The following is a 27,867-nucleotide window of genomic DNA, read 5'->3' on the forward strand; positions in this document are numbered from 1 at the left end:
TTTTTATGTATATTTTGATATGCTTTAGCGATGGGTTGGGTTATGTATATTGTTTTACCTTTTTTTTTATTTGTTAATTACAAAAATAGCCTTTGCGTACATGTGAAATAATGAAGATCCACTTGTGTTCAATCCATGGAGATGGAAGGTTGATCATTGAACTTCGATACATTTTTCTTTTTCTCCTTTTTTTTCTTTTGTGCAATATCACAATTACATTCTTTGCTAAAAGATATTTTGAGTTACATTTACTTTTTTACTCTTATTGTATCTTTGGGTTCTCATTTTGCATACAATCATATGTTTTATCGAGGGAATGGAAGTGAATGGTGGTGCTTCTAAACATTTCATGGGTTTTGGAGGCTGGCCCCGAGATTACGTGTTGGAACATACTTTACCAAGGTTCAAATCCTGTAAAAGCCGCATCAACTTTGTGATCGCCCCGGTCACACACGGCTCCATTTTGTTATTTTAGATCGATTTGAAGGTTGTTTTTGGCGGTGGTGATCCTCCAACATCATGGGTTTTGGAGGCGGTCCGAGATTACGTGTTGGAACATACTTTACCAAGGTTCAAATCCTCGTAAAATTTTCATCCAACTTTGTGATCGATCCCGGTCACACGGCTCCATTTTGTTATTTTAGATCGATTTGAAGGTTGTTTTTTTGGCGACAGTGATCCTCCAACTGTCACGTTTACTGCTCCATCAAATGATCCTAATTGGTACTTTGCCTCCGCTGTCACTTTTCAAATGATTGTTGACATGACCCAACTCTTCATTGTATTCTGTCATCTAATGCTTACTGAGTACAGGTATGAAACAAACATATAACATTATAACAGTGTCAGATGGTCATGTAGCTATAGATACACATATTGATTGATTAGTAAATGGCATAATAAAATAGAAGATTGATTTATTTTTACTACAATTGGATTTACCAGGTGGACAGCAGTAAAGGGAGGAGATATTGTCTGAACTCCTGGTGGTTTCACGTTCAGATCTTGAAGAAGAACATATGATCAGAGTATGACATAGGACAGAGGCCATACTGGCAATTCAGACCAACGGAAGGGAAAAGGTGACTTCTGAATAGCACATCCAATTTACTGCGCATTTTGACGAACAGGGATGAGTCAGAAAAATTGTCTATGGTATTTTCGAACAGTGTAAAGAAGAGGAGGAGTTGCTTCCTTGTTTTCGAATTTCTTTTTTCATGCATTATACCCGTACTTAACGCACATGGTGATATAACTTTTCTTTTATGTTCTTACCAAATACATGATTCTGCCCAATAATAACAGCAAGAAGCATCAGAGAATTGGGCAGCCAGTCCACAACACTAATCTTACCTACATCTTCGATAAAGTCGGGATCATGCTCCATGGGAAGCGCGGCTTTTACACCAATATGGAAAAATTGTCAAGGTTAGCACATACGAAGTCGAATCTCTACCTCTCCTTTTCATGTTTTATCGATACTTCCATTGGTTGTGCGGCATGGAGGTGGTCACCATTCAAGACCCAATAATAATAACAAAGAAGAAGCATCGAGAATTGGGCAGCCGGTCCACAAAGACTAATCTTACCTACATCTTCGATAAAGTCGGGATCATGCTCCATGGGGGCGGAAGCACAGCTTTTGCACCAATATGGAAAAAAATTGTCAAGGTCGGCACATACCGGTTGAATCTCTACCTCTCCTTTTCATGTTTTATCGATACTTCCATTGGTTTATGCGGCATGGAGGTGGTCGACCATTCAAGAGCGCCCAATAATAACAAAGAAGAAGCATCGAGAATTGGGCGCCAGGTCCACAACACTAATCTTACCTACATCTTCGATAAAGTCGGGATCATGCTCCATGGGAAGCACAGCTTTTGCACCAATATGGAAAAAATTGTCAAGGTTAGCACATACCAGTCGAATCTCTAACTCTCCTTTTCATGTTTTATCTGATACTTCCATTGGTTATGCAGCATGGAGGTGGTCAGCCATTCAAGACTCTCCAGTGGTTGGTCCACAATCTCAACAACGGAAGGGTCTCTCTGGGAGCTATAGTAATTGAGGATGAGAATGGTGCATGTCATCACTTAAGGCACTATGCTTTGGAGCAAAAGCTACTAGAACCTTAGTTTTTGCTTTAGGCACAGAAGTAGCTTTTTCCTGTGTGTTATGTGCACTTCCATCCATATCTTCCTCTTGCTCAACCACTTCAACATACACATTCTGCATGAGACGTGTTAACATATGGCGCATAAGGACCGACTTATATGTACAAAGATGAAAAACTCGAGTGACTCCTCAGTTTAGAATCAATATAGCATCTAGCTAAACTCAAAATTATAGAAGGACCTTCGATATTTTGCAGTATCGCACATTCTCTTAATAGTTGTATATGTGCGAAGTCGCATTGCCCCCCTCCACTATGTATGTTGCAATCGTCCATGGCTCCCACAAAACCCAAAGACCGGCTTGTTGCTTGTTCTCCGACCTACATATAGTAAAGTTTAATCATAGTATGCTAATAAGGAATTAGCATCTAGCTAAACTCAAAATTATATAAGGACCTTCGATATTTTGTTGCATAAACCCAGGAATTAGCATCTAGCTAAACTCAAAATTATATAAGGACCTTTGTTGCATAAACCCTTCTTCAGGGTGGGAATTTATCTTACCCAATTTTTTACCGACATCAGACTCGCCAGATAATCTGTCCTTTAGGAGTGCTCGGTTTTGTGTCAAGAATACGAATGAGAAGAAGAAGAATGCGCGTTACGAAGGGTTGGGTTTTCTTTTTTTTATATTTCATAATTACTAAAATAACCCGGCCAAATAGAAATAACAGGCGTAGAATTGAAATAACGGACGTAGTTTTATTTTATTTTTTTTCAACACAGATGAAAAGACAATTTTAACTTATATTAAATTAGAGAAGACACCAAATTCAGGGTTAGTTTGGTAAGAAGGAGAGTAATTATTTTCTAAATAGGGACTTTTTTTTAAAAAAAATGCTGACGTGGCTCACAGTGAGCATATTGGGAGAAACTGATATTAATATAGGTAGGATGATCTCCTAACTATTCTAAATATTGTTACAAATAAGTAAAAAAATCAAAAAATTCCAAATTTGCTAAATGTAGTTAACAATTTACAAATTTTGGCTAATTGTAGACCGTTCATTCTCACCATTTTGAATACTATTTGACAAGTTTAGAATTTTTTTATTTTTTCTATTATTTGTGACAATGTTTTGAATAGTTAGGAAATCATATATACAAAAAATTAGCTTAATCCAAAATTTATAAATGCCTGATTTTGAGTTTGTTTAAGTGTGTGTTAAGATAAAATGTCCTCGAACCCCTCCCTTATCTTTATCTTTATGTAGATGTCCTATAAGATAAGATGTCCTATAAGAAAATAATAAATGCAATGACACCTATGCTTTTGGAGATTGAAATTAAATTTGAATGTTACATTTTTTTTGCTCGTTAAAACTTATTTTATAGTATAAAGCTAAATAGAACGATTTACTGTGTATAGAGAGTAAAGTATAAAGCTAAATGATCACTGCAGAACTTTTATAGTCTCTAGAATACAATTATCTCAAACTTCCAAAATTTGTCGAAAGTTTCAACTAATCAAAATTTGTCCAAAATTAATCTATGGGCTGTAAAAGGGCACAATCTCAAAAAAAAATCTTACCGCTTCAAACTGATCAAGTGGTAATCCAATGTTATACAATCATCTTTTCAAGGTGGCTCGGAGAACCTCTTGGAGTCTCAGCCAGCGAAACAAGGACAGTATGTAGCTGGAGGAATAATTAAGCCATTAACTCAATTGTCCAAGTACACAGAAAGTCGTAGGAGATTATGCTTGACAGATGATCTCTGGACATCCGAGCAATGAATGCTGGCAGATTAGGCCGAGTGCACACCTTCACAATTACCATATACAAGCTCCAAGTAAGTTTTTTTTTGTTTTTTTTCATTGAAAGGGGCCGGCAGTGGACAATTTCATTGAATTTCCCGGCTACTAATAATTAGCTGTGGATGTCCACTCCACGGACAAAGGTTTTCTTGATCATGATGATGTTGGCAAGCCAATCATATATATCTTGGGATGCAATTGGATGCATCTTGTGATTTAACTGCCTGATTTCCGAGGCTATCTTGTATAAGTCATAGTTTAACGATTGTTAAAAAGATCTCATGCATCACAAAAATTCTGCATGAAGTTAATTTGAACTATATATAGACGAACCCACCCTAACTAAAAAATTAGCTCTAAATGATGAATGTGCAGAACCAAAAGTAGTGGTATATCAAAAAAGATGCAGACTATCCAATAAAAACTAACAAGAGAATTGAAACACATAGATCCAGAACATCCAAATCTAGATAGAAGAACAAAAGCATACATAAAATTAAAGAGTTAAAAGAAGTGTAGCCGATTACATTGTCCAAATCTAACCGCAATAGTACTAGTTAATATCATCAAATGGGGTAATAGTGGTGGGCGCCAATCGAAAGAAGATCCATACATAACCTCCACTTCAACTCAAGCAAGTCGGAGATCATGCATTCCATATCCTCCATCATCATCATGAAGATTGGGATGGCTAGGGCGCAAACGATAGGCAAATACATGTAATCCGCCGTTTGTCAAAGTAGAGACCACTTCACGATTGGCTAGTGCATATTGCCCTTCAAGCCGTTCTTCCTGCGATCCAAATTCAAAGTTCCAACTCTTCAAATTAAAACTTCCCTCAAGCAGTACGTACACCAAAAGGACAAAAATGTGAAGGAGAAAATGGTAGTTACCTGTTCTTGCAAGAGATTGCCGTGTATTTCCTCCATGTTCTTTAACTGCAACCAAAGGATAAAACAACAGATCAAAAAACCAAAACATAGAAAATAGATCAAAATAGTCCCAGCCCCTTGGATCTAAATTCTAAAGTACCTTAATTACCTTTTTCTTGGTTGTTTCAGTCTGAGTGCTTAACTGGTTAAACTGTTCAACAATAGAGAACATCAGTCTTGTCACCAAACATAGATCAGAGGACATAGGGAACAAAACATGTCAATCTATCAATTAAAAACTACAAACAACTCAGCAAATATATGGAAAAATAAAAACATTTTGTACTAAAAATTGGATGATCTTATTTTTATTTTATTTTTTATATTTATTGGCAAATCTGTTTTAAATGAGATCAGTAACTCTTTGATACTAGCGGGTTCGAGCCCTAAACCTCTGGTATCATCACCCCAAACGTTTTACCGACTTTGTTAGTCAGCACCTACTATTTCTAGACTAGTGTGATCATATTTCAAATCATTTAATTTGCTAAAATAAAATTAGATGTGAGAGCTAAATTTGAGAAGATTTACAGTACACCTAATTAAATTGCAACCAGTCTGATTAATCATGAGATCTAATGTTACCTTCCTTAGGCGAATAAGCTTGGCAGAATTCTCCAAATCTTGCTCAAGACCGTGCAATTCATTGAAGCTCATACCTTCAAGATCTTGATCTCCAATCCTTTGACTATCAAACACACAATAAACTCTTGTTAAGCTCATATATATATATATACACACAATTAATTAAAATTCCCAAAACAAACAAGTACACTTTTGCCTGACCCAATTTCTCTACGCAGTTTTTTGTTCATCTCCTCCAGCTTGTTCAAATGATCTTGCATTTTCTGTCCATCCACAAAAAATAAAAAATTACTATCTCTAAACAGAAATTTTTGATAAATAAATTAACAAATAAACAAACAAAGGATCTCACATTATATTGAGACTGCCAAAGATCAACTCCTACAGTTCGCTGATACTTATCGAAAAACTGCTTCTGTCTACACATGAAAAAAAAAAAAAAAAACATCACGTCACCAGTGTTCATAAGAAAAAATCTAGCTACGGTTTTAAATTTGGATCTGTGTATGAAGTATGAACATACGTGAGTGAAGGACTGACATAATCACAGCATTTTCCAGTACTAGAGACCATGATAAGAGAAACTTCAGCATCACAAAGAACAGTTAGTTCTCTTGCTTTTTTCATGATACCAGCTCTTCTCTTGGAATAAGTAACTTGCTTGTTTGTTGCATTCTCTATACGCTTGATTTCAATTTTTCCTCTCCCCATGATATGATCACACAACCAAAGCTGATGAAGAATAATGTGTGTTTGGTGTTAAGTTGGGCAATTATAAGGAAAGCTTAAATAGAAGATGTGAGTTGAAATTGTGAAAAGCCAAAGTCTATTTTGAGGAAAGATACCAAAAGATATATATGGTGCTCAAAATGGAGGTGTTGCTAGTTACGTGAAACAAAATTCTAATAACTACTGACAACGTGTGATGTCTATACACTAGACAACTAGTACACTCTACACATTTTCTGGTGGGTCCTAGCGACCTGCTAAAGCCATTTTTCCGCTTCATCTCGCTTTCTTATCTGAGAGTTGAGACACGGCTACTTTTTTAGTGTATAATAAAACTTTCTGTTAGAAGGAGAGCTAGCAATCCTAGCATAGGACTTTTGAACTTTTAAACCTGAACCGATGAACGAGATATTTTCTTTTCATTCAGAAGTAACATTTATGAATTGAAAAATGATTATGAAAACACCATATGCCCAAGATGATCGAAGCAGCTATTTTCCATATGAATGGAAATTTATGTAAAATGTTTATGTCTACTTAGTTATAGTTTGGCAGGTGGAACGATATCTATCACAAACTCTTATCAGCTCAAGTAAAATTGTTCAACAATGTACTCAGCTCCTGATCAATTGAGACAAAATCCAACGTGGTACTTTACAATCAACATTTGCGTACTGGTATGTCTGTTCTTTAAAATTACAAGTTTAAATTTTTTTAGCCATTAGTGGAATCTAGAAAGGGTGTGACTAATAATAGTGCAAGATGAGAACAATGTGTCAATGTGTATCTTATTGTTTACTGGTTCCTATAATCGGCATCGTTTATACTTTGTCTTTTATAATAGTCTGGATTAAAGGTGTGGAATCATTTGTTAATTTTAGCACAATGGGAATATAAATAAGCATGAATTAGAAGCTGATCGATTTTTGGTGAGTCCAAAAGATTTCCTTATTATCTCCAAAATTAGGCTACTTTTTGTATCTGCTGACAAGAAAGGCCTGGCTAACACATATCCAGCTTAACACGGACATGTGCACAGTGGCAGAGCCAATAAGCCACGAAACCTTAGCATGTATTGTCGCATTGGCAACGTCCATTCCCCATTTGACCCGTTAGTCGCAAAACTTTTAAAAAAAGAATCGACATGAAGAATTCATATTCAAAACCTCCTCCACTTACCAATTCAGCGTACTTCAATCCATTTAATGGTGACTTTAAAGACCCTAAGGAGTACCTTAGTGAAGAAGGACAATTTAATATAAAAGGGAGTTTGCAAATTTTATATCCTGTGTTAGATATATATCTAACACAGGATATCCTGAAAATGGATCAATTAGTTTGAAGGAATTAGAAAGTTGGAATGTACAACTAGCAACTGACCAGTTAATTTATAGGACTCAAAAGGAGATGAATGAACACGATAAGGATAACGATGGAGCCATTACTTTCACTGAATATCTCTCACGATTTTCCGATAAAGATATAGGTAGGTACTAGGTGCATATGGGTGCTCCATTATTTGTAAAATTTATCTTAGAATCCATGGTAAAAGGAAGCAGCATGACCCGCAAGGAAATCATTAACCATTAGATGGTAGAAGATAAACTGAAAAAAAAATTGTAATTAGGACGTGTAATTTTGCCAGTGTTCATGATTCCGAACGGAATGTTGGAATTTCGCCTGATATTTTGGTTTTTCAGAAAAACGAAAAAAATATATATATATATAATATATATATATATAATTGAGATATTGATGATTCTGAAATTTGTTGAAATCAAAATTATAACCTGAGTTGAAATATTATCAATTTCGGTTTTTCAAATTTTCAGAATTCCAGAAATTTCAAAATCTTGGAATTTACCGATATTTTGTTTTTGAAAACGAAAAAAAAAAAAAAAAAAAAAAAAAAAATATATATATATATATATATATATATATATATATATATATATATAATTGAGATATTGATGATTTTGAAATTTGTTGAAATCAAAATTATAACCTGAGTTGAAATATTATCAATTTCGGTTTTTCAAATTTTCAAAATTCCAGAAATTTCAAAATCTTGAACTATGAGTTTTGCCTGATTGATTTTTTTTTGGAACCAACCAGTTAAAAAAAACATTGAGTTTTGTTGTTTTTATTTTTTTTTTTTTTTTTTTTAATGCTCGGTTGTGGGTGTTGGTTCACCCTCAGTCCCTCACTCAATTTCCGCCACTGCATGTGCACATACAATCACTATCCTATATGCTTTTTTATATGGTTATATAAAATAATTACAAGGTTCCTTAAATGACAAATGTTTTCAAGTGTGGGGGACAAAAAAAGTGGCTCGGAACCTCATATGCTACATCAATTAGTACATGGTAAAAGATGTTCAAGCGTGCTGGAATTTGTTGTACTTGTTTGTCTATCTGGTACTTTGCCTAGGGTTGGTTTTACTTGCACGTAAAAAGAAGTGATTATAGGTTTGAAGAAATTAACGTTGTTGTTAGTCGAACGATTTAAGCCCCACCTAAGCTCATCGCTCGAAAAAAGAGAGCGAGGATCGTATCTTTGTCTTGCAGAATGAGCTTCGGTTAGCATGTGGGCTGCGGCTTTGATTGTTTTACAAATGCGTTCAGAATTTGACAGTTGGTACTTGGAATAAATTCCGGTGGGCGCCTGCCGCCTGGAAAGTGAACCCTTCTAGTAGATGGACAAATGAATGGATCAACCAATCTATCAAGGGAATTTCGTATCAAGTATATACACCCTTATATCCTCCCTTGAATGGGTTTTGACTGTTGACAGTTGACACACTCACACACAAGATTAAATTTCTTCTCTTCGTTTTAACATCGAAAATATTAAGACACCCCTTAGATATTTATATATGTTTTTTTTTTTTTTTTTGATAAGTAGTCTTTATTAATAATGAAAGGTGCCATATATAGCACAATCAGCTACAGCCAGTGAGTGAGATCCTCTGGAAAAGTACATAGAGTGAAATGTGGAGAAAAAACAAAGACAGAGCCCACCCTTCTCTTGATTACAAATTTACAACCAACAGTTATGTATCATCTACCACGAATCAAATTGTGCCAGTCCAGCACATGATGCGGACATCTAGTACTACAGTAGCCCCTTCACTTCAAAATATGGTACTTGGGCAGATTTTTGCAACTCGGTTGTAAATTTAGGCTTTCTCTTTTCCATAGAATGACAAAAATCAAATCTGGTCAAAAATCCGACCAGTCCAACACTAACATGAATAGAATGTGACCAGACATAATATTTTCAGGGGCACTAAGCATAAACGAGTGATTGACACCATTACTTATATGGCTTTATAACAGTCGATCTAGGTTTGAGATTTTGCGAGTAGATAAGATTCAACTTGGTACCAAATAGGCAAATAGCGTTTGAGTGCTTCGATATTGGGCAATTATAGGTACGTTGGACACATGCCAAGAGGGTTCAATTAACACGATTTTGTTTCATGGATTCCGAAAGATGCATAGGTGAAATTGTAAGTTTGTAACTTGGGGAACTAAACTGGAGGGAACTCGGTCAAAGCAAGCATCAACGGTTTTGAGAGGGAACACGGAACACCAGAGCAAAATCCAAGAGGTATTACATATCTACACAAGGTACTATATTGAACCGCGCACTGGTTTGTCGAAAATATTCAACATGACAATAGAAATAGAAAAAAAAACTAAAACAAAGCCCTTCAAAAAAAAAAATTACCTCGATCAGATATTGTTGTAGATGTTGTGATTGAGATTTCAGAATAGTTTTAGAATGAAAAATTAAGAAAATATATATACAGAGAAATTGGTGTGGAAATAGAAATTTGAAGAAACGTAGGTATGTGTAATATCTAATTTGGATTGATTGTAGTTTGGGGATATTAGGTAAATATTTGTTAAGTTGTTTGATAATTTCAAACTCATAAAAAATGAATGGCTAAAATAAAATAAAAATAAATTTGCCTACTCGAGAGTTGAGGGGTTTCCTAGATCCGACTATTATATAGTGTTGAGATGTGATGTTATTTTGCTTTTGTTACAGAAAAGAGAAAACAAAACCAAATAATTAGATCATCTAACAATAAGGGTGTTTGGACTTTGGATCCCATTTATTTATTGCCAATAAATATTTATTAGAGAAAAATCATTTTTTGAACAAATAAACAAGCTTGGTCTCATTTTTCTAAAAAGTAGTTTTTTGCCCAAAAAATATTTATTGGTCCAAAAAACATATTTTATGATAAATAGCTAAAATTTGTTTTTCAAGACGAAAAACTCTTTTTTCTTCTCACTCTCTCATGTGCGAAGGCAAATAAACTGCCTGGGTGCATTAGTACAATATGCTGCGATATGTTGAGATATTTCGAGAAATATTGCAAAAATTGCTGGTTTTATAAAAATAGCTTTTAAGAAAATCTCAACGAAACATGTTTATTAAAAAAAAAATGAGAATAAATATTTTTTTAGAAAAATATTTTTTAATTTTTAAGAAAAAATGAGATCCAAACACCCACTAAAAATACGATTAAGTTATTGTCCAACATTACTCATGTTCCCTTATAATTTGGGGATATTACTCATTAGAAGTGCAAATTTGTTGCACATCATCAATCTGTGTACTTGTTGATACTCTTCTTTATTCTTCCACGTGTTAGAACTTTCCACCTAAGAGCATCTCTAGGTGGACATATTCATGGTCGCATCCTTCAAGTTTGAAGGAATACGTCGGAATTTCCCGAAATACCATCTCTAGGTGGTCGCATTTGTGGTCGCATCACCGTTTGATTCGCATTCTTGTTCGCAAATTTGGCAATTTGGATGCGGATGCGAGCTTACATTGCAGATCTTGCCGCTGGCGCCATTGCAAATATCGTCCCACATCTTTTTTGACTTTGACCAGCACCACTACGCACCAGTTGTAATGACGCGCGCCACTCCTAATGTCGTGTGCTCCAACGGGCAAAAAACGGCCGGATTTCTACATCTTATATCTACACTCATCTCCTTCTTCATTTTATACACACTCAACTCAAACATTTGTATCAAACAACTCAACCATTTCACATCAATCCTTAACAAACAACACACACATTGCGAAAAAATGGATAATGAAGTGTATGAGATTTTTCCCCTTCAATCTTCGTCTTCATCTTCATCGTCGTCTTCTTCTTCATCTCCTCCAGGGGAAGACTCGGTAAATAGTCTTGATGAAGAATTTGTTAACGTCAAGCCCCTTATGAAGCACATTTTGGTTGTACTTGCACAAGCACAAGTCTATGCTCCGAAGGCACCACATGGTGGTTCAAAGAAAGGTCGAAAAATTAAACATAGAAAGTATGCTTTGACTTTGGAAATCTTGAAGAACAACTACTTCGTCGATCGTCCTGTCTTTCCGAAAGAGGATTTCAAACGGCATTTTCGTATGAAAAAATCTTTATTTCTTCACATCTTCAACGATATTTAGACTCATTTTAAGTTTTTTCAGCCTAAAGTTAATAATGCTGGTAAACCTGGTATAGATCCTCTGGTCAAGGTGGCTGCAGCTTTGCGTATTCTTGGTTATGGCACGGTGTTTGATCAACTTGACGATCAATTATACATTTCCAACCAAAGTGGAAACTAGGCGTTGAGGCATTTCTGTGATGCAATTATCAAATTGTATGATTCAGTCTACTTGCAAATGCCAAATATTGCAGATACAGAACGTTTGCTTGCACATTCTGCCACACGTGGATGGCCGAGTATGTTGGGAAGCATTGATTGTATGCATTGGGAATGGCATAATTGTCCAACTGGATGGCAAGGTGCTTATAGTGGTCATTATGGAAAACCATCTGTTATTCTCGAAGTTGTTGCAACCGAAACCTGTGGATATGGCATTTTTTCTTTGGGATGTCAGGGTCACACAATGACATCAACGTGTTGGACAACTCACCGATATTTGAGCACGTGATCAATGATACTTCTCCACCTGTTTATTTTGATGTAAATCAGCATAGCTATAATATGAGTTATTATTTAGCTGATGGTATCTATCCTGACTATGCGGCATTTATACAAACAATTTCAAACCCTAATGCTCTAAAGACGAAATGGTTCGCAACGATGCAAGAAGCTGCAAGAAATGATATTGAAAGAGCTTTTGGGATTTTGCAAGCTAAATTTGGAATTTTGAAGAAAGCTTGCAAATTATGGCATGTGGAGACAATGAGTACTGTTATGAGAGCATGTATCATATTGTACAATATGGTAATCGGAGCTAAGAATAAAAATTATGAAATGAGGAAGTACATTCCTGATCCAGAAGGGCAACCACAGATCCCACCTACTCGGGAACACTACATTGAGGGGACTCGACGAGTTCAATCAAAGACTATGCATGATAGACTTAAAAGTGACCTTGTCGAGCATCAATGGAGCATTAGGGGTGACCGACATTGATTGTTCTAATTTAATTTCGTATATGCATATTTATTTTTAATCATCAATAAACAATGTTAATCAATTTCTATTTTATTTTAATTTAAACTAATATATATTTATATAAAATTAAAGTTTATTCATATTAAAAAAAGTTATTTTACATAGTCATAAAAATAAAATGATTAACATTAACCACTCATATTACAACACTCTAACCACTCACATTTTCCACACACCAAACACTTCAATAGATCAAGACATTTTCCTTCAAGATTCGCAAACTTTTTCAGCTCTCTAACACCATCATAACCATTTGGGCATGCTATCTGCGCATAGGGGCAATACCTATACCAATGATCATCCTCGCCACAACACGTGCATATCAACAAACTGTCTCCATATATATATTCCATACCAAGACATATACCATTTGGACATTTCAAAACTTACTTCTTCTCCATCTTCGTTACAACTTCTATGTATGAGCAAATAACTTTGACAATGTAGTGCTTCAAGACACCTTTTGTTCAGATACTTTCATGATAATGCAAGGTGTTTTCTTGAGGTGCAAATTTGGCGCCTCTCTTGATCGAGTGTATCAAAATAACATGATTGTTGAGTTGATTCGGCAACGTTGGTGTGTTGGCTAGTTTTTTGCAATGATGAATAAGAAGCCATAGTTGTGGAGATAGTTTTGGAGTGTTGGGTGAGAATGAAACAATTTCTTAAAATGCCGGAGTTTGTACTCAATAGCACGCGCCAATACTAATGGCGCGGTTGGTGGCCCCTACGATTAAATTTGCGGGCAAAATTTGCGACCACCTAGAGTTGGTCGAAATTTGCGACCAGTTTATGTGGTCGCATTCTTCAAATATGAAGAGTATGCTACCACCACCTAGAGATGCTCTAAGTTTATTTTGACTAAAATCTAACAAATTTAAAATTGATAAAGTTTTCAATGGTTTCATAAACTACCTCCTTCCTCCCCAACGAACCCAATACAATACCACAGTTTTAAAATCTATCTCATCTATTTCAAAACACAAGTTTTTTTACTCTGTTAACCTACAAATGAAGATTACAACTTTATAGAACTCAAAGGTTTTATTTTCATATTCAAGACTAAAACATTTAGCATGAGTTTTAACTGGTACACCGTGGAGCGGTGATGAACGAACGAAGAAGAAGAATAGAGAAGGAGTTGCAAGAGAAGAAGCAGGTTTGGGAAGACGAAGAAATAGATATAGAAAATACCAAATTGGATTACGAAATGAGAGATAGATGAGGGAAAAGATGAAGTAGCTGGTTGGAGAAGAAGGAATTTCGGATTTTTTTTTTTAATAATTTTTTTTTTTTTTTTTTGGCAGACAGACAAGACATTTTGGGGCGGACAGACAAGTTGTTTTTTATATCCCACCGCAAGGGTCACTCGTGAACGCTCGTTTGATTAACCAAAATCCCAAACACTAAGAAGTTGGACAGTCTTAGATATGTTTAGGATACGAGAAAAAGAATTAACATAGAATTTCAAAGAAGACAAGGAATAAGAGATTAATATTGAGGACGTACGAATTAGTAACTTAAGCCATAAAAAGAAACCTTAAATGAAAGCTAACAATGATAATATTCTATTTTTTGTTAGTGTAATGACAACTACTTTCCAGGAGGTCACCCATCCTTGGACTATTTCTGCTTGAGGACACTTAAGTGTGGAGTTCTCACCAATTCCACAACCAAACGATCTGGAAAATGCCCGATGTTAGGATTTAGCGGATCAATTACATAATATATTTTGTTTTCACTTGAGGTGCAATAAATTTTTAGTTGAGACAATATTTTGTATTTTCAGGTGTAATTATAATTAAAGCATTGTTTAAAGAAAATTTGTAACTTAATCATATTTGTGAATTTTTGTAATGAAGATGACTTTTGTTTATTTTAAAAAATTTATTGATTTCAAATTATTGGAATAATTAAACGGATGATGGGTTTTTAAAAGTTGAGAGTGCATCACACCTCGAAAATTGAAGAGTCGGAAACAAATATTGTTTTTCCGATTTTGTCGAAATTCGAGGTGTAACAGTTTAATATCATAGTCGAGGACGACTCTCTTTTGAAGTAGGGAGAATGTAATATCCCAAGGGGATATATTGAAAAGGCGTCTATTCCATGGGGTGACAGTTGCGCCAGATATGTATTCTATCATCTATGAAATTGTTCGAGATATGGGGATTAAGTAATTGATTTGTTAAATCCTAACGTCGAAGCCTTTTCATGTACAATTGGTTGTGGAGTTGGTGAGAAATCTACAGTTAAGTATGCTCGGACGGGAGTATGTAGTTTTCAAAATGGGTGACTTCCTGGGAAATTCTATCTGGACAAAATCCCACATTGTTAGAGATCCGCAGTGGCTAAGTGGGGACAGTATCGACGTGCATGGTAGGATGTGGCGAGTCTTTACAGTTAGTGTCTAATGAATTTCATCATTATAAATTGTCAGGTGAGCTTATGTGTTGGTAATGGAGAAAGGATATTGGCGGCCGGAGATTCGAAAAGAATAGAGAAACTGAACCCACCCACCACTCTCTTCCTCTTACTGGTTCTTTGTTCGTATTGAATGAAGTCAATGTTTAGATGGAAAGGCCTAAGGCTAAGTCCAATGGTGCGGCAAAACACCAAATATCTCGGACATTTTGATCCAATGGTGCGTCAAAACGCTAACCCGGGTAAAAGAAATCTAAACCACACGCCTTTGAGAATGGCGGCTGGAGAGTAAAAAAAAAAAAACTTTTTTTGATTTTTTTTCCCACACGCCTGTGGGAATGGCTCTTGGAGAGTCCCAAAAAAAAATATATATATATATATCCTACCCGCCATAGGCAGTGGCAGTTAAGAGTCCTTAAAAAAGAAAAACTTTTTTTTTTATTTTTTTTTCCCACACGCATGTGGGAATGGCGGTTGGAGAGTCCCAAAAAAAAAAATAAAAAAAATATCCGCCATAGGCATTGGCGGTTGTGGTTGTGAAAATAACTATTGGGTTGGGAAACGCTAAGCCGCTAACTGTATACACTATGCTATTGTGGTTTGGCGGGATGGCGCACCAAACCATTGGACTTAGCTTAATACATGGAGGTTACCCAAAATAAAACTCTAATACGTGGAAGCATATAAGCACGAGTGTCAACAAACACACGGATTGGTCGTGTGTAACAAATTTGAACTCACGTGGCAGTGATTAAAGTGTGACACTATTGACAGTTGACTCCACTCAACAACATCAATCTATATAACAAATTAGGGAAGGGTCTCCATCCATCCGACGGTCGCAAACACATTCTCACAGTTTCACCCTGCTTATGACATGGCAGGATCTAAGACTATTAAGTGGTATGTCTCTTTACTTGCCAAAGACCGGCCCATAGTATCGCGATAACCCACGCCTCCTCCTCTTCTTTTCTCCAAACAAACCCCTCATCACTCCAATTCTGTTTTTTGTGTTTGTGGAACACTCCAAATTACCGAGATTGAAAGCAAAGTGCGCCTTCACTGAGATCAAATTACTAACGACATTCAGCACTAAAGGTAAGTTATTATTTGTGTGTAAAAGTAGCTTTCTCAAATGATTATATGGTACTCTGTATTGAAGAAAGATTTCTCAAATGATTATATGGTACTCTGTATTGAAGAAAGAAAAAAAGCTCACTTTTGTGAATCCAAAAGAACCGAGATCTGCTCCAGTTTGGTGACCATGTTAGAAATAAGAAATAGTTACTAATCTATCTAAGAGAAAAGTAAGTTGGAAGAGAACTTGGAAAAAAGAAAATCCTAACAATGCTTAAACATATACTTAGGTGGTGGTCTCAGATATTCATAGTGTAAATAACTGATAGCGATACAGTTGTCACGTTCTTTCCCTCACCATTTTTTTAATCAATAAGGAGCACACTTACATTGCTCACGTTCTTTCCCTCACCATTTTTTTAATCAATAAGGAGCACACTTACATTGCTAAGGAATGATCACGAGGGTATGATATAATCACAGACGAACAGTAGTAATTGTTCTGAATAGACATGAGGATGTGTCAAAGTGTCAGTAGCCTGGTACTTATTTTTCAGCACTGTACCGCCCGTCTCAGACAAAAACCTTCCCCACTTATCTGGTTTGGTCAGTTACAACTTAAGCCTTACACTTGTCCAGTTGGTACGTGGTGTGATTGGCAAAATCATTTGACATATTTCTCTGTATGTCTACCTATGATTGCAAGTTGACTCATCTTTACATATATTGCGTGTATATCCTAGCTTGTTAATTAGGCGTTTTCAATATACTTTGCTTAATTTGGGTGTTCAATATGTTCTTACTGATCTATATTGTCGTGTTTCATGATATGGGTGTTTCATGATATGGGTTCGAGTAGTACTTACGCTTATAATACTAAGGAGTTTGGAAAGACGGTGTCTGCGAGGAATCAATTTCAGGTATGTTTTTTATTTTACTTGATTTGATGGTAATGAGTTTCGGCGTTCAATATGTTCTTACTGATCTATATTGTCGTGTTTTATGATATGGGTTCGAGTAGTACTTACGCTTATAATACTAAGGAGTTTGGAAAGACGGTGTCTGCGAGGAATCAGTTTCAGGTATGTTTTTTATTTTATAGAATAGATGTGGATTAGTATTTACTTGATTTGATGGTAATGAGTTTCACGTTTATAACACTTGCCTATGCAAATGTTATTATTAGAAGCATAATAGTTTAATGCCCAACCAATCCTATATTTTGTTAAGGATGATTTTGATTGATATTGTATATCGTAGTATAAACGCCGTTCCCAATTTTTTGTAGTTTCTATAGTAGATAACATAAGAACGTTCTATGTTGAGGACTTTAGGCAACGTGTATTTGTAGTTTCTATAGTAAATAACAAAAATAATAACCGAAAATCACAATGGCGTACATTTATTATTCAATGTATTTGTAGTTTCAATCGTATAAAAAACACAACAACATGTATTTATTATTCAATTTTTTTTATACTCATGCATTATATGAAAATTATTCAATTTTTTTTTATACTCATGCATTATATGAAAAATTATCCTCATTCTAGCTTTCACATAATGTAATTATAGCTATGTTACGTAGACATGTATCCTTGCTGGACATGTATTCTTTCTGTGGCATCTTAATGCATCTTCTAAGGATTGCACTATCAAAAATCAATGTTTCTTATAGTTTCTTATAGCTAATAACCATTCCTTCTCTTTTCTCCGTTTTTAAATTTTGAGTGTACAATTTCTATGAAGGATTGAACTTGATGGTGGATAAGGGAAAACGGCCAATGGACCCATTTAAGGATCCTTCGAACAAAAAAATTAAATATTCGATTCTCTCGCAATGATAGGTTGAACCTTCAACCACCTCCTGGCTTCCAGGTATTCTTGTTGTTTCTATTACATTGGTTCGTTAATCCACATGGTACTTATTTCTTACTGGTCTCATGATTTATATGTTTGTTGGGTTATGTATATAGCATCCAAACCGACCAACCCTAGACAAGGGAAAACGCCCAATGGACCCTTCTCTTGATCCTTCGAACCGGCCGAAAAACACTTTTATCCCTCTCCAAGATAGACTCAACCTTCAACCACCTCGTGGCTTTCGTGTAATTGAATTGGGTCTTATGTAATTTATTATACTACTTGTTGACATTGCACATCAAGTTTGCTTTTATATTTTCTCCTTCTCTAACTTTCTCTTCGTTTTTATATAGCGGGCGGACCGACCAAACCTACAAAGAAAGCCTTAATTTGGACCATTCTCTTGATCCTCTTAACAAGAAAAAACGTGTCTTTGTCCCCTCCACCGGATAGGCTTACCCTCCACCAACCTCATAGTTTTTGGGTACTAATACTCCTACAATGTTTCCCTCTCATTATCTACCCAATTATCCTCTTTTTCTATTTTCTTATTCTTTACCTATTTGCTATGTCACTTGTATACCTTATCTTCGGGTCTTTCTTTACATATGGGACTTCACCGATACAAATATTGCCATATCTTTATCTTCGTTTCTTTGCATATTGAAATTGAAATAGAGATGAGTTTCCTAATTTGTTATATAGAATATAGATTTTATCTTTGGAAATTTGGTTTATATTTATGTTTATCTCTATTTTCAATTTCTATTTCTATTTCGTATCCTCTATGCTCTTATCCAATTACACCAACTTATCTCAATTCGGCCAATTGCGGACAATTTGCCCAATCAGGTACAACCATCCCCTTCTCCTATCAAAGACATTAAGCCTAACAAATAGAATTATTGCCGTGCAAGTGCTTTCGAAGGGAAAGGGAAAAATTGAATAAACAGAATGGGCATCAAGCAATGGCCCATCGATTGTCTGGTTTTGTGGTGTATGTCCACCCTCCAATTCCAGGAACTCCACCTCAGACTGTCAGACTTCCACCTCAACATAGTCCAATCACACCTCATACCACATCAACTAAACGACTCAATTCTACGGAATCTCTTCGAACGTCTCTCTCTGCTCTTAATCCTATTAGGTTATTTACACTGCCAGAAGAATGTACTCATGTTGATTCAGCACCTGTAAGCAACAGGTGAGTCTCGTATGTCACTTTATTGGTTTTCCTTCCAATCCAATTCACACCTCACCCTTATTATCTATCTACAACACATGTATTCTTAACTCTGGTGTTGCGTTACCAAATAATGGAATTCCAACTTTTAGAAATGAGTCATTTGCATCAACGTCGTCTTACCAAAATGCAAGGTATAGCACCACAAAGCTCTTTTACAACTTTCTCTTCATATTTTCTACTTTTCAAGCACCAAACTTTCAATATTTTCTTACCCATATAAGCTCCCTTGCAATGCGTGTAACCTCATTTCGTTTACATCAAGCTTTTACCGATGAATACCACATTTACCAAGTATGGGTTCGAGTCAATATCGGTGACCAAAATTCTAGGTAATTTCTTCACATAAATGTTTGCAATAATAATAAATTGTTTACACCTCGGTCTAAATCCTTTTAATACTTCATTCTTTGCGTGACCCCGCAATCATTCCAAAGATATCGCACAACCGTTCTCGACGCGTCGATACCACGAGTGAAGATGGCGATGAAGAGGCACTTTCGACTACAATGGGGATGTGCACACGACTCTTAATCCTAACCGCCCAGATTGAACAAGGAAGACACTACTGGGGAAAATGGACGCTCAATGTCCATTTTGTAAGGCACTTCATTGGATGGATGAACGATTATCAAAGTCATATTTGCCACGCCCTCTTTTTGGGAGATGTTGTTTACAAGGAAAGATAAAGCGCCCTCCTTTTGCAACCATCGCCCCCGCGCCTTAAAGCCTTATAATGATGGGAATGATCGGAAGTCAAAGTCATTTGAGGAGATATATGCGACAATATAATCAAGCTTTTGCATTTACAAGTCTTGGAGTACAAGAACACTTATTTGCCGGATTCGGGTCCAAGGCCTTTCACTATTCACGGTGAACGCGACATCGCGACAGAGCTTTAATTCGACATTACGGGATATCAAGCTACTTATTCTCAACTTTATATCTATGATCCCAAGTCTTTGCACTAGTCGTCCAATCAACTTCAGAATCCTAAGCTCAACACGGATGTCTTGAAAATCATTCAAGCTTACTATGCTCCAATATAACCGCTTTTCGATACATATCGCCACGCATATGATGTTCTTAGATCAGCTTCTTCCGAGCATGGTGAGGACTTCAATGTACCGCTTATTTACATTACACCGCTTCACGAGGCGATTCGTCGGCGGTATTAACTTACCAACAGCCGGATGAGGTTGCCGTCATTTTACCGGTGATGGCGGTGAGCGAAAGCAAGTATGAGAGACATTGTTATTTATCTTAAAGGAGGGCAAGAATTCATGCAAATTAGTGAAGTGTCATCCGCCTTACTTACCATTACATTATGTCCTATTGTTTCCCATGGGGAGCTTGGATGGACACCGAATTGCGGCGTTGGGACTCTTCAACCGCTACCACCACTAATGATCGCTTTAACACGGATGAATTTTTATTCTTATCTACCGCTTTGCCAAGCACCACGAGTACTCGGCCTATTTTGGCGAGGGAGAAAGTTGTTTGAGGAGTTTGGGGTGGACGGATGGGCATCAACCGAAAGCAAAACAAAATGCGCTTACTACAGCAACAACAAGACAAGCTTCGTGCGTAACTATATCAAGGTATCATCGATGTGTCACCGATGATCTTTGTCGATCCAAATCAGATGGAAGGCGAAGTCGTACTACCATCATCCTCAGATCGGCAGCCCTCTAGGCATATGTTTGAAATTTTCCAAGACTCCATGGCAATTACATCGTTACAACCACCATCCGACATATTATTCCTCACAATGACCGCAAAACCCCAGGGACGGAAATTTTGAAGCATTGTTTACAAACCAAAGCGCTTATGATCGCCCGGAGGTGGTTGCCCGTGCATTTGAATTGAAACGAAGAGCTTTGATGGAAGTAATAAAGAAGCGCATGCCCTTGGTATGGCAGTTTGCTCATGTTTACACCATTGAGTTCCGTAAACGGTCCGCCACATATGCATGCACTTATATATCTTCGACATTCCGGACAAGATCCGAAAGTGCCCACAAGTCGATCGCGATTGTATGCGGAATTTCGATCCCGACACCGAGCTGAACTATTTCAGATCGTACTAAGATGTATGGTTCATGGCCCATGTGGGCTTAACAATCCAAACTCTCCTTGCATGGTTAATCGTCAATGTAAATATCACTATCCCCGAAGCTTTCCGATTGTACAACTATGGATACAAATGGATATGCTCTCACCGTCGCCGCGGACAATGGGAAGTCTTATTTTGTTAGAGAACATTCAGGTTGATAATAGAAATGTTGTTCCTTACAATCCTTACCTTTCTAAGATGTTTGACCGCCATATTAATGTTGAAGTTTGTGCGCGGGGGCTTACTTGTGTGAAATACATTCACAAGTACATATTTAAAGGTAATGACGGGACAACAATTGTGTTGAATGAATTGGATGAGATCAAGCAATATTTGGATGCGAGATATATTGGGCTTTTGAAGTCTTTGGTGAGATTGTTAGGAATTTCTCCGCGACGAGGAAATTCCAGCGGTTGTGAGATTAGCCCTTCATCTCCCCGAATGCATCGTGTTGCGGTATAATGCTAATGAGTCCATGCATGATATACGGGCTAGAGGCGGTGAGGCAACAACGGTCAACTCTTCTTGCATTTTTGATTGTTAGCGCTTGATTCGCGTGCAAGGGGCTCACATATCAACAAGTGCGTAACACTACGTTTGGATAAAGCAACACCAAATTTGGAAATTCAGGGCAATGTGGGTTTGCTATTGGTAGAATGTATTTCGCGAGTCCTAATTCGGTGAAAGATTTTACTTACGCTTTGCTTTTAACCGTCGCGAAAGGGCGCGGTCCTTTAATGATCTTAAAAGGATCGGGTAATCGATTTACATCCAACTTTCAAAGAAGCATGTATTGCACGCGGACTTCTTGAGGATGATAGTGATGGGGTGCGATGTCCGCAAAGAGGCCTCAACCATGCAACCGGGTTATCATCTTCGCCGACTATTACGGTTATTCTCATGAGATCGCAATCCTCTATATCCCCAAACATTGTGGCATGATTTTTGGGAGAGTATCCGTGACGACCTCTCACACAAACTTCGCACCATCTTCAACATTCCGGAACCTACCGGGCTCAGGTCCAAGATTATGGTTTATTTCTTCTAAATGAGATTCTCATAGAGTTAGGTAAACCGCTTCATTAATTTTCCTCCTATGCCACTATCAACCACCAATTGGAACTTCGGCCGTTGGTAACCGACTTATATGGGACCAACGACAATTTCAATATGATCCACAAACCGAAAAAGCACATGGCAACAGAGTTCATTTAAATGTTGAAAGCAACACTTTCGGCATATAAAGCGATCCCGATTTCGTTTACGAAATCAAGGGACACTCTTCTTTTTGAATGGGGCAACAGGACAGCAAGACTTTTGTCTATAACACCATTGTCTTTTACGCGGTCGGATTGAGGGACATATTGTTATTATGGTTGCTTCATCCGGAATAGCTTCATTGCTATCGGGTCGGGCGGTCGGACCGCTTCACTCAACCTTTTGCATCCCAATGGACATTCTTGATACCTCGGTTTGTGGGTTCAATAAGAATTCACCGCGATGCCCACTTATTCAGTGGAAACTAAACTTATTATTTGGGATGAGGTCCCAATGCAAAATAAGTTACGTGTTCGAGGCAGTTGATCGACGCCGGGATACTTGCAACAATAATAAGCCTTTCGGTGGAATTACGTTGTTCTTGGTGGTGACTTTCGCCAATGCCTTCCAGCTTATACCCAAAGGGGCGAGAACAAATTGCGTGCTTCTTTTGCGGTGTTCTTTCCTCTGGAATCATATTCGGGTTCTAACTTTGGTACAAAACATGAGATTAGAACATGGGAACTCTGCGAATATGGGTTTTCGCTAATTTCTTGATCGAGGTAACCACTTATGTATTCGCTTTCTCCTCCTTTGTTTCAAACTTATATCCATTAATCTTTTTCTCTTCCTTCATTTAGATTGGAAGTGATCCAAGTGAGACGGTGGAACCGCCATCGACAATTCGTCAATGTGCGGATCTTCGAGAACTAATTTCGCTACATACCCTCACCGAAAGTCATGCCGCCCACAAGTCACCCGGGATATTTAACCGAAGCGCATAATTCTTTTCAAGACGCAATGATGATGTCAATGAAATTAATGCAACAGACTTTGAATATGTTCCCGGGAGAAACGACTCTCTTTCTAGTCTGCCGACAAGATGGAGGATGCGAAACAAATAATCCAAGTAATATTAATCAATACCCAAATGAGTACCTAAACACACTTGATCCAACTGGTTGCGCCACCATTTTCGTCTTAACCTTAAAGTTGGTAGTCCTATATGTTGTTGCGGAATATTGCTCCCGAGAGATGGACTATGCAATGGAACCCGATTGGTTGTGGTACAATGCAAACCACACGTTCTTTTTCCAAAGATTTTAACCGGTGAAAAGCGGGCAATGAAGCTTTTATTCCAAGGATATCTTTGTCACCGTCGTCTTCCGATTTTCCTTTCCATATGACGAGAAGACAATTTCCAGTTCGATTGGCCTATTCAATGACTATTAATAAGTCTCAAGGACAATCAGTGAAGTATGTTGGTATTGACCTCCGCACGGAAGTTTTCAGTCATGGTCAATTGTATGTGGCGCTCTCAAGATGCACTTCGGGCGGGATCGGATTCTTACGCCTCCAAATGCAGAAAGTCAAACCGCGAATGTCGTATACCCAGAAGTTTTGCTATAAACATCTTCAACGACAAATGTGTAATATCCCTTTTTCCACTTAGTTTATTTTCTTTCGCTTTGTTTTCGTAAGTGGACACTTTTGTTCCTATACTTACTGTCTTTCGTAACATATGAACAGGCACCTGACTACATCTTCGGATGTGTTTACCCGAAAGCGATAGATCTTTCTTCACTCTCTCGCAAGTAAGTCACGACTTCTTTTCTCAGATTGAAAATAAAAAAGACTATTGATTTATATCATATAATATGTGAAAATTTTAGGTTTGATTATTGATTTAATGACGTCATATATTTAAACTGTTGCTAATTTTGCACTCTTTTTTATCAGATTTTGTAGGTAGGTACTGTTTTTTTTAATAGAGAAAAGAAGAAGAAGGATGATTTCCAGTGAACGTGTTGCAAATTTGGCTCTTGCAGGTATCTATAATTTATCTTCTTTACTAAATCATGGTTTCATTATGTAATGATAATTTACTGTTGATTGGTGTAAAATTTGTGGGGAATTTTAATAGATTGTTTTGTTGAGGTTTTATGGGATGTGAGTAATTCATTTTCTTGTAACTGTTATGTTTTTTGAGGTTGTATCGAGTGTGTGTAAAGTTTGAGATAATAATTGTAGTTTACAAGAATGCGTAACATACCGATTGTTTAATTGTTTTGTGAAGTTAATAATTACGAAAGGAGAGAAATTATGAATCTCATACGATAAATTTTTACAGGTTTGACGTTACCACCTTTGGTTGTAAAGGTCAATCCGAATCTGAATGTGATTTTGACAGCATGCCTGACAGTGTATGTTGGTTGTTATCGATCAGTCAAACCAACACCTCCTACCGTAAGCACAGTTGTTAGCACAAGCATGTTCTACAGTTGTGATTTGACAAAGTATCAGTATTTTTTTTTCATCGATCTGAGTTTTACGCGTTTTGATCATGCAGGAGACGATGTCAAATGAGCATGCTATGCACTTCCCTTTGATTGGGAGTGCAATGCTGTTGTCACTGTTTTTGCTCTTCAAGTTTTTGTCAAAAGATTTGGTTAATGCTGTACTCACGTGTTACTTCTTTGTACTTGGGATCTTAGCACTTTCGTAAATTTTTTCCCTTTTTCTTATTTTTATTAAGGTTATTGATATACTAATCCGAAATTGTCTTTGTCTAACTTTTTTATTTTGTTATGAACAGTGCAACATTATAGAAAATATGATTATGGGAGTTGAGGGTTTCTAGACAACGTAAGGAGGAGTTGAGAGTTTCTAGACAACGTAAGGAGACATAGGTGGAAGTAGGAAATGGATTAGATGTGCGTGTTCAACCTCGTTTTCGATCTTATTAATGCACCACCTGCTGGATTTCTTAGGAGTTGTGAGCGTATTAGGCAGGAAATTCCCCTTTCTCCTGTCTTGTTCCTCTGTGTGGTCGAAGTTTTGGGAAAATTGAGTAGTAAATCTATTGATCTTGAGTTCAGCGGGGTCTTCGGATTGGGCAGGATTCAATGCTTGTTTCCGATCTTTGGTGAGGAGATATTGTGGTTCTTTGTTGATTTGAGGCAGTCTCTATGCTCAAGATTAATGGCGAAGAGTGAAGTTTTTGGTGTAGGTAACAGAGGTTGTAGGGGAAATAGGTAGTTGTGTTAGAGTCTACCCTCATCACTGTAGCCGGAAAGCATACATTGTATCGGGAACTGGAGCCGTGTCAATTGCAACATTTTTTGACTCAACAACTGGTGGAACCACTACTTACGAGGGATATTTTCACATCACATCACTTAGGGGTTCGTTTCTTCTCCATGAGAGTGGAGAGCTCAGAAGAACAAGTGGATTGAATATCACATTAGCTGGACTTGATGATCGCAGTTTCAGTGGTTGTGTGTCCGGAGATCTTATGGCTGCATCGTCTGTCCAAGTCTCGCTTTCATGTTATAGTCACGAAGAACAGATTAACACGACGAGCCATTTAGAGCCTTCTTCTTCACCAAACTTAAGCATCAGCGCACGCAAAAATAACATTGCACTACAAGATATGCCATAAGATAGATGTACTTGTTGCATCCTCTACAAGATACAAGGCATGACTTCATTTGTTGCTTCTTCAGCCCGAGTATAGAACTCATTTTGTTTCATTCAACATTTATTTTGTATCGACCGATCAAATCACTTTATGTAGTTGTGTGTTTCTTTTTATAATAGATTGAGGTTATGGCCGACCTATACCTGCATTAAAATCTTGGATATACTTTTCCTTGCCTAACCTCTTCTACAATATTCATAAATTAATGAATGACTAAGAGAAGGAACAAAATATGAGATTACATGATCATTTTCTAGGGAACCTAGCCGATCATTTTGTATCTACGTTAGCTTAGTGCAAAACCTCAGTGTTACAACTGACGTAATCAGGGCAGAGAGATTGGGCCTGAATAATATTGTTGTCTATTTTAGGCGTTCTTACCTTTTTGATTGGCCCATGTGTTAATATATAATGGTATTTAAGTAATGCATGACTCATTGCACCCCTTAATTATTGGATATTAGTATTTCCCCGTGTAGTATTTGCCCGTGCAGTACGGCATACGCGCACCTTCGGCGCTCCCGATGCACATCCGCCCCCTGATAAGACACAAATACGCACGCCTTTGGCCCCCCGACGCACATCCGCCCCTGATACGGCACAGATACACGCGCTTTTGGCACCCCCAACGTGCATCCGCCCCTTGTACCCCCGGTACGGCACATATACACATCTTCGGCTTCAGTCATGGTCAATTGTATGTGGCGCTCGTATACCCTAGGCAGCGCCGAAGGTGCTCGGGGTCTTCAGTGCCGTATGGCACGGGCAAACCCTAGTATCTTATAAAGTTGGGAGTAGTTAGATGCCCTTGCAACATATGTCGCCAACAGTGGCATACTCCAACAGTTATACTTTTCAATGGCGAACACTAGTCACGGATCTCTCCATACTTTGCTTTAAGACGACCACACAATTGTTGGAAGCTGAGATATTAGCTTAGGTTATCTCAATTTCTATCTGTCTAACTAAAATGCCCAAGAATCCCATATTTAATTTCATGGATTTTGCATGTATATGTATATGGGCCGTTTGGCAACCATTATGAGTCGTATAATTGATTTTGGATATAAAAAAATTATTTGGTAAAATTTTTTTAAAAATATTATCTCATTATCTCATTCTTAAAATGAGATAATCCATTAAAACATAAGCAAAAAAAAATGGCTTAAAGAATGAGAAACAAAAATTATAGAGTTTTTCTCTTGAATTGACTTACAATATTTTAATCTTTTTTGGTTTTTGGTATTTTCTCTTTCTATTTTTGGTTTGTTAAATATATTAAAAATTAATTTGTATTTGGTTGTTTGGTATAATTTCTACTATAAAAGCATTTTTAGGAGAGACACTATCTTAACATCAAACACTAATTTTTAGGAGAAACACATGATGAAAACACAACAAAAAACACCAAAGCAAATACCAAATCAGCGAAAATTTGGTATTTGCTTTGGTGTTGTATTAAATTTCTCTCGCGGCTTTGGATAAACTGCGAAGTTTTGTGAATACCGGGTGGGCTTTGGTGTTAGTTTGGGCCTCTGTCTCGTAGTATTTCGAATACCAAATTTTGATATGTCACGGTTTACCGAAAACCGCGTGGGCTTGGACTTGGTCTCTTGCGCGGTTTTGCGAAAGTCGTGCGTGGTTTGGTGTCGAATATTTGATGTTTCTCCTGAAGTTGTTTGGTGTTGGTTTAGTTTGGTGTTTGGTTTGGTTCAAATATTTTTTTTTTTG

General features: G+C 37.1%; 3 protein-coding genes and 2 long non-coding RNA genes across 8 annotated transcripts; 4 read left to right on the plus strand and 1 right to left on the minus strand.

Moving 5' to 3' along the window:
- The first annotated feature begins 310 nt into the window (after window positions 1–310).
- On the plus strand, window positions 311–2,367 carry LOC147520500 (uncharacterized). 3 transcript variants are annotated; one of them, XR_015214429.1, is made up of 6 exons: window positions 311–413; window positions 676–813; window positions 946–1,082; window positions 1,306–1,333; window positions 1,813–1,908; window positions 1,980–2,367. It is a non-coding gene; the product is annotated as an uncharacterized LOC147520500 (long non-coding RNA). The 3 variants fall into 3 exon arrangements; XR_015214427.1 differs by having other exon boundaries at window positions 946–1,333; XR_015214428.1 differs by lacking the exon at window positions 311–413 and adding an exon at window positions 518–570 and having other exon boundaries at window positions 946–1,333.
- Window positions 2,368–4,378: 2,011 nt separating this feature from the next.
- On the minus strand, window positions 4,379–6,333 carry LOC147520501 (agamous-like MADS-box protein TM6). 2 transcript variants are annotated; one of them, XM_086592041.1, is made up of 7 exons: window positions 5,971–6,333; window positions 5,800–5,866; window positions 5,649–5,710; window positions 5,448–5,550; window positions 4,972–5,013; window positions 4,824–4,868; window positions 4,379–4,722 (listed from the first exon to the last, which is right to left on the minus strand). In XM_086592041.1, exons 1-7 carry the CDS (start codon window positions 6,156–6,158, stop codon window positions 4,561–4,563), a joined length of 669 nt encoding a protein of 222 aa, XP_086448167.1. In that variant the 5' UTR covers window positions 6,159–6,333; the 3' UTR covers window positions 4,379–4,560. The 2 variants fall into 2 exon arrangements, with proteins under 2 accessions (XP_086448167.1, XP_086448165.1); XM_086592039.1 differs by having other exon boundaries at window positions 4,963–5,013; window positions 5,971–6,277.
- A 4,961-nt stretch (window positions 6,334–11,294) lies between these two features.
- LOC147520502 (uncharacterized) lies at window positions 11,295–12,634 on the plus strand. The gene is made up of 4 exons (XM_086594289.1): window positions 11,295–11,579; window positions 11,679–11,751; window positions 11,863–11,997; window positions 12,093–12,634. Exons 1-4 carry the CDS (start codon window positions 11,295–11,297, stop codon window positions 12,632–12,634), a joined length of 1,035 nt encoding a protein of 344 aa, XP_086450415.1.
- Window positions 12,635–15,901: 3,267 nt separating this feature from the next.
- Window positions 15,902–18,283, plus strand: LOC147520503 (uncharacterized). The gene is made up of 5 exons (XR_015214430.1): window positions 15,902–16,198; window positions 17,037–17,097; window positions 17,199–17,259; window positions 17,927–18,055; window positions 18,154–18,283. It is a non-coding gene; the product is annotated as an uncharacterized LOC147520503 (long non-coding RNA).
- A 5,716-nt stretch (window positions 18,284–23,999) lies between these two features.
- LOC147520504 (signal peptide peptidase-like) lies at window positions 24,000–26,274 on the plus strand. Its single transcript, XM_086594960.1, has 6 exons — window positions 24,000–24,085; window positions 24,186–24,250; window positions 24,396–24,484; window positions 24,787–24,902; window positions 25,006–25,157; window positions 25,252–26,274. The coding sequence occupies exons 3-6, from the start codon at window positions 24,445–24,447 to the stop codon at window positions 25,262–25,264; spliced, it is 321 nt and encodes a 106-aa protein (XP_086451086.1). The 5' UTR covers window positions 24,000–24,085; window positions 24,186–24,250; window positions 24,396–24,444; the 3' UTR covers window positions 25,265–26,274.
- The last annotated feature ends 1,593 nt before the right edge of the window (window positions 26,275–27,867 follow it).

This window comes from Coptis chinensis, chromosome 2 (genome assembly GCF_015680905.1).
Source record: "Coptis chinensis isolate HL-2020 chromosome 2, ASM1568090v1, whole genome shotgun sequence".
Classification (NCBI taxonomy): domain Eukaryota; kingdom Viridiplantae; phylum Streptophyta; class Magnoliopsida; order Ranunculales; family Ranunculaceae; genus Coptis; species Coptis chinensis.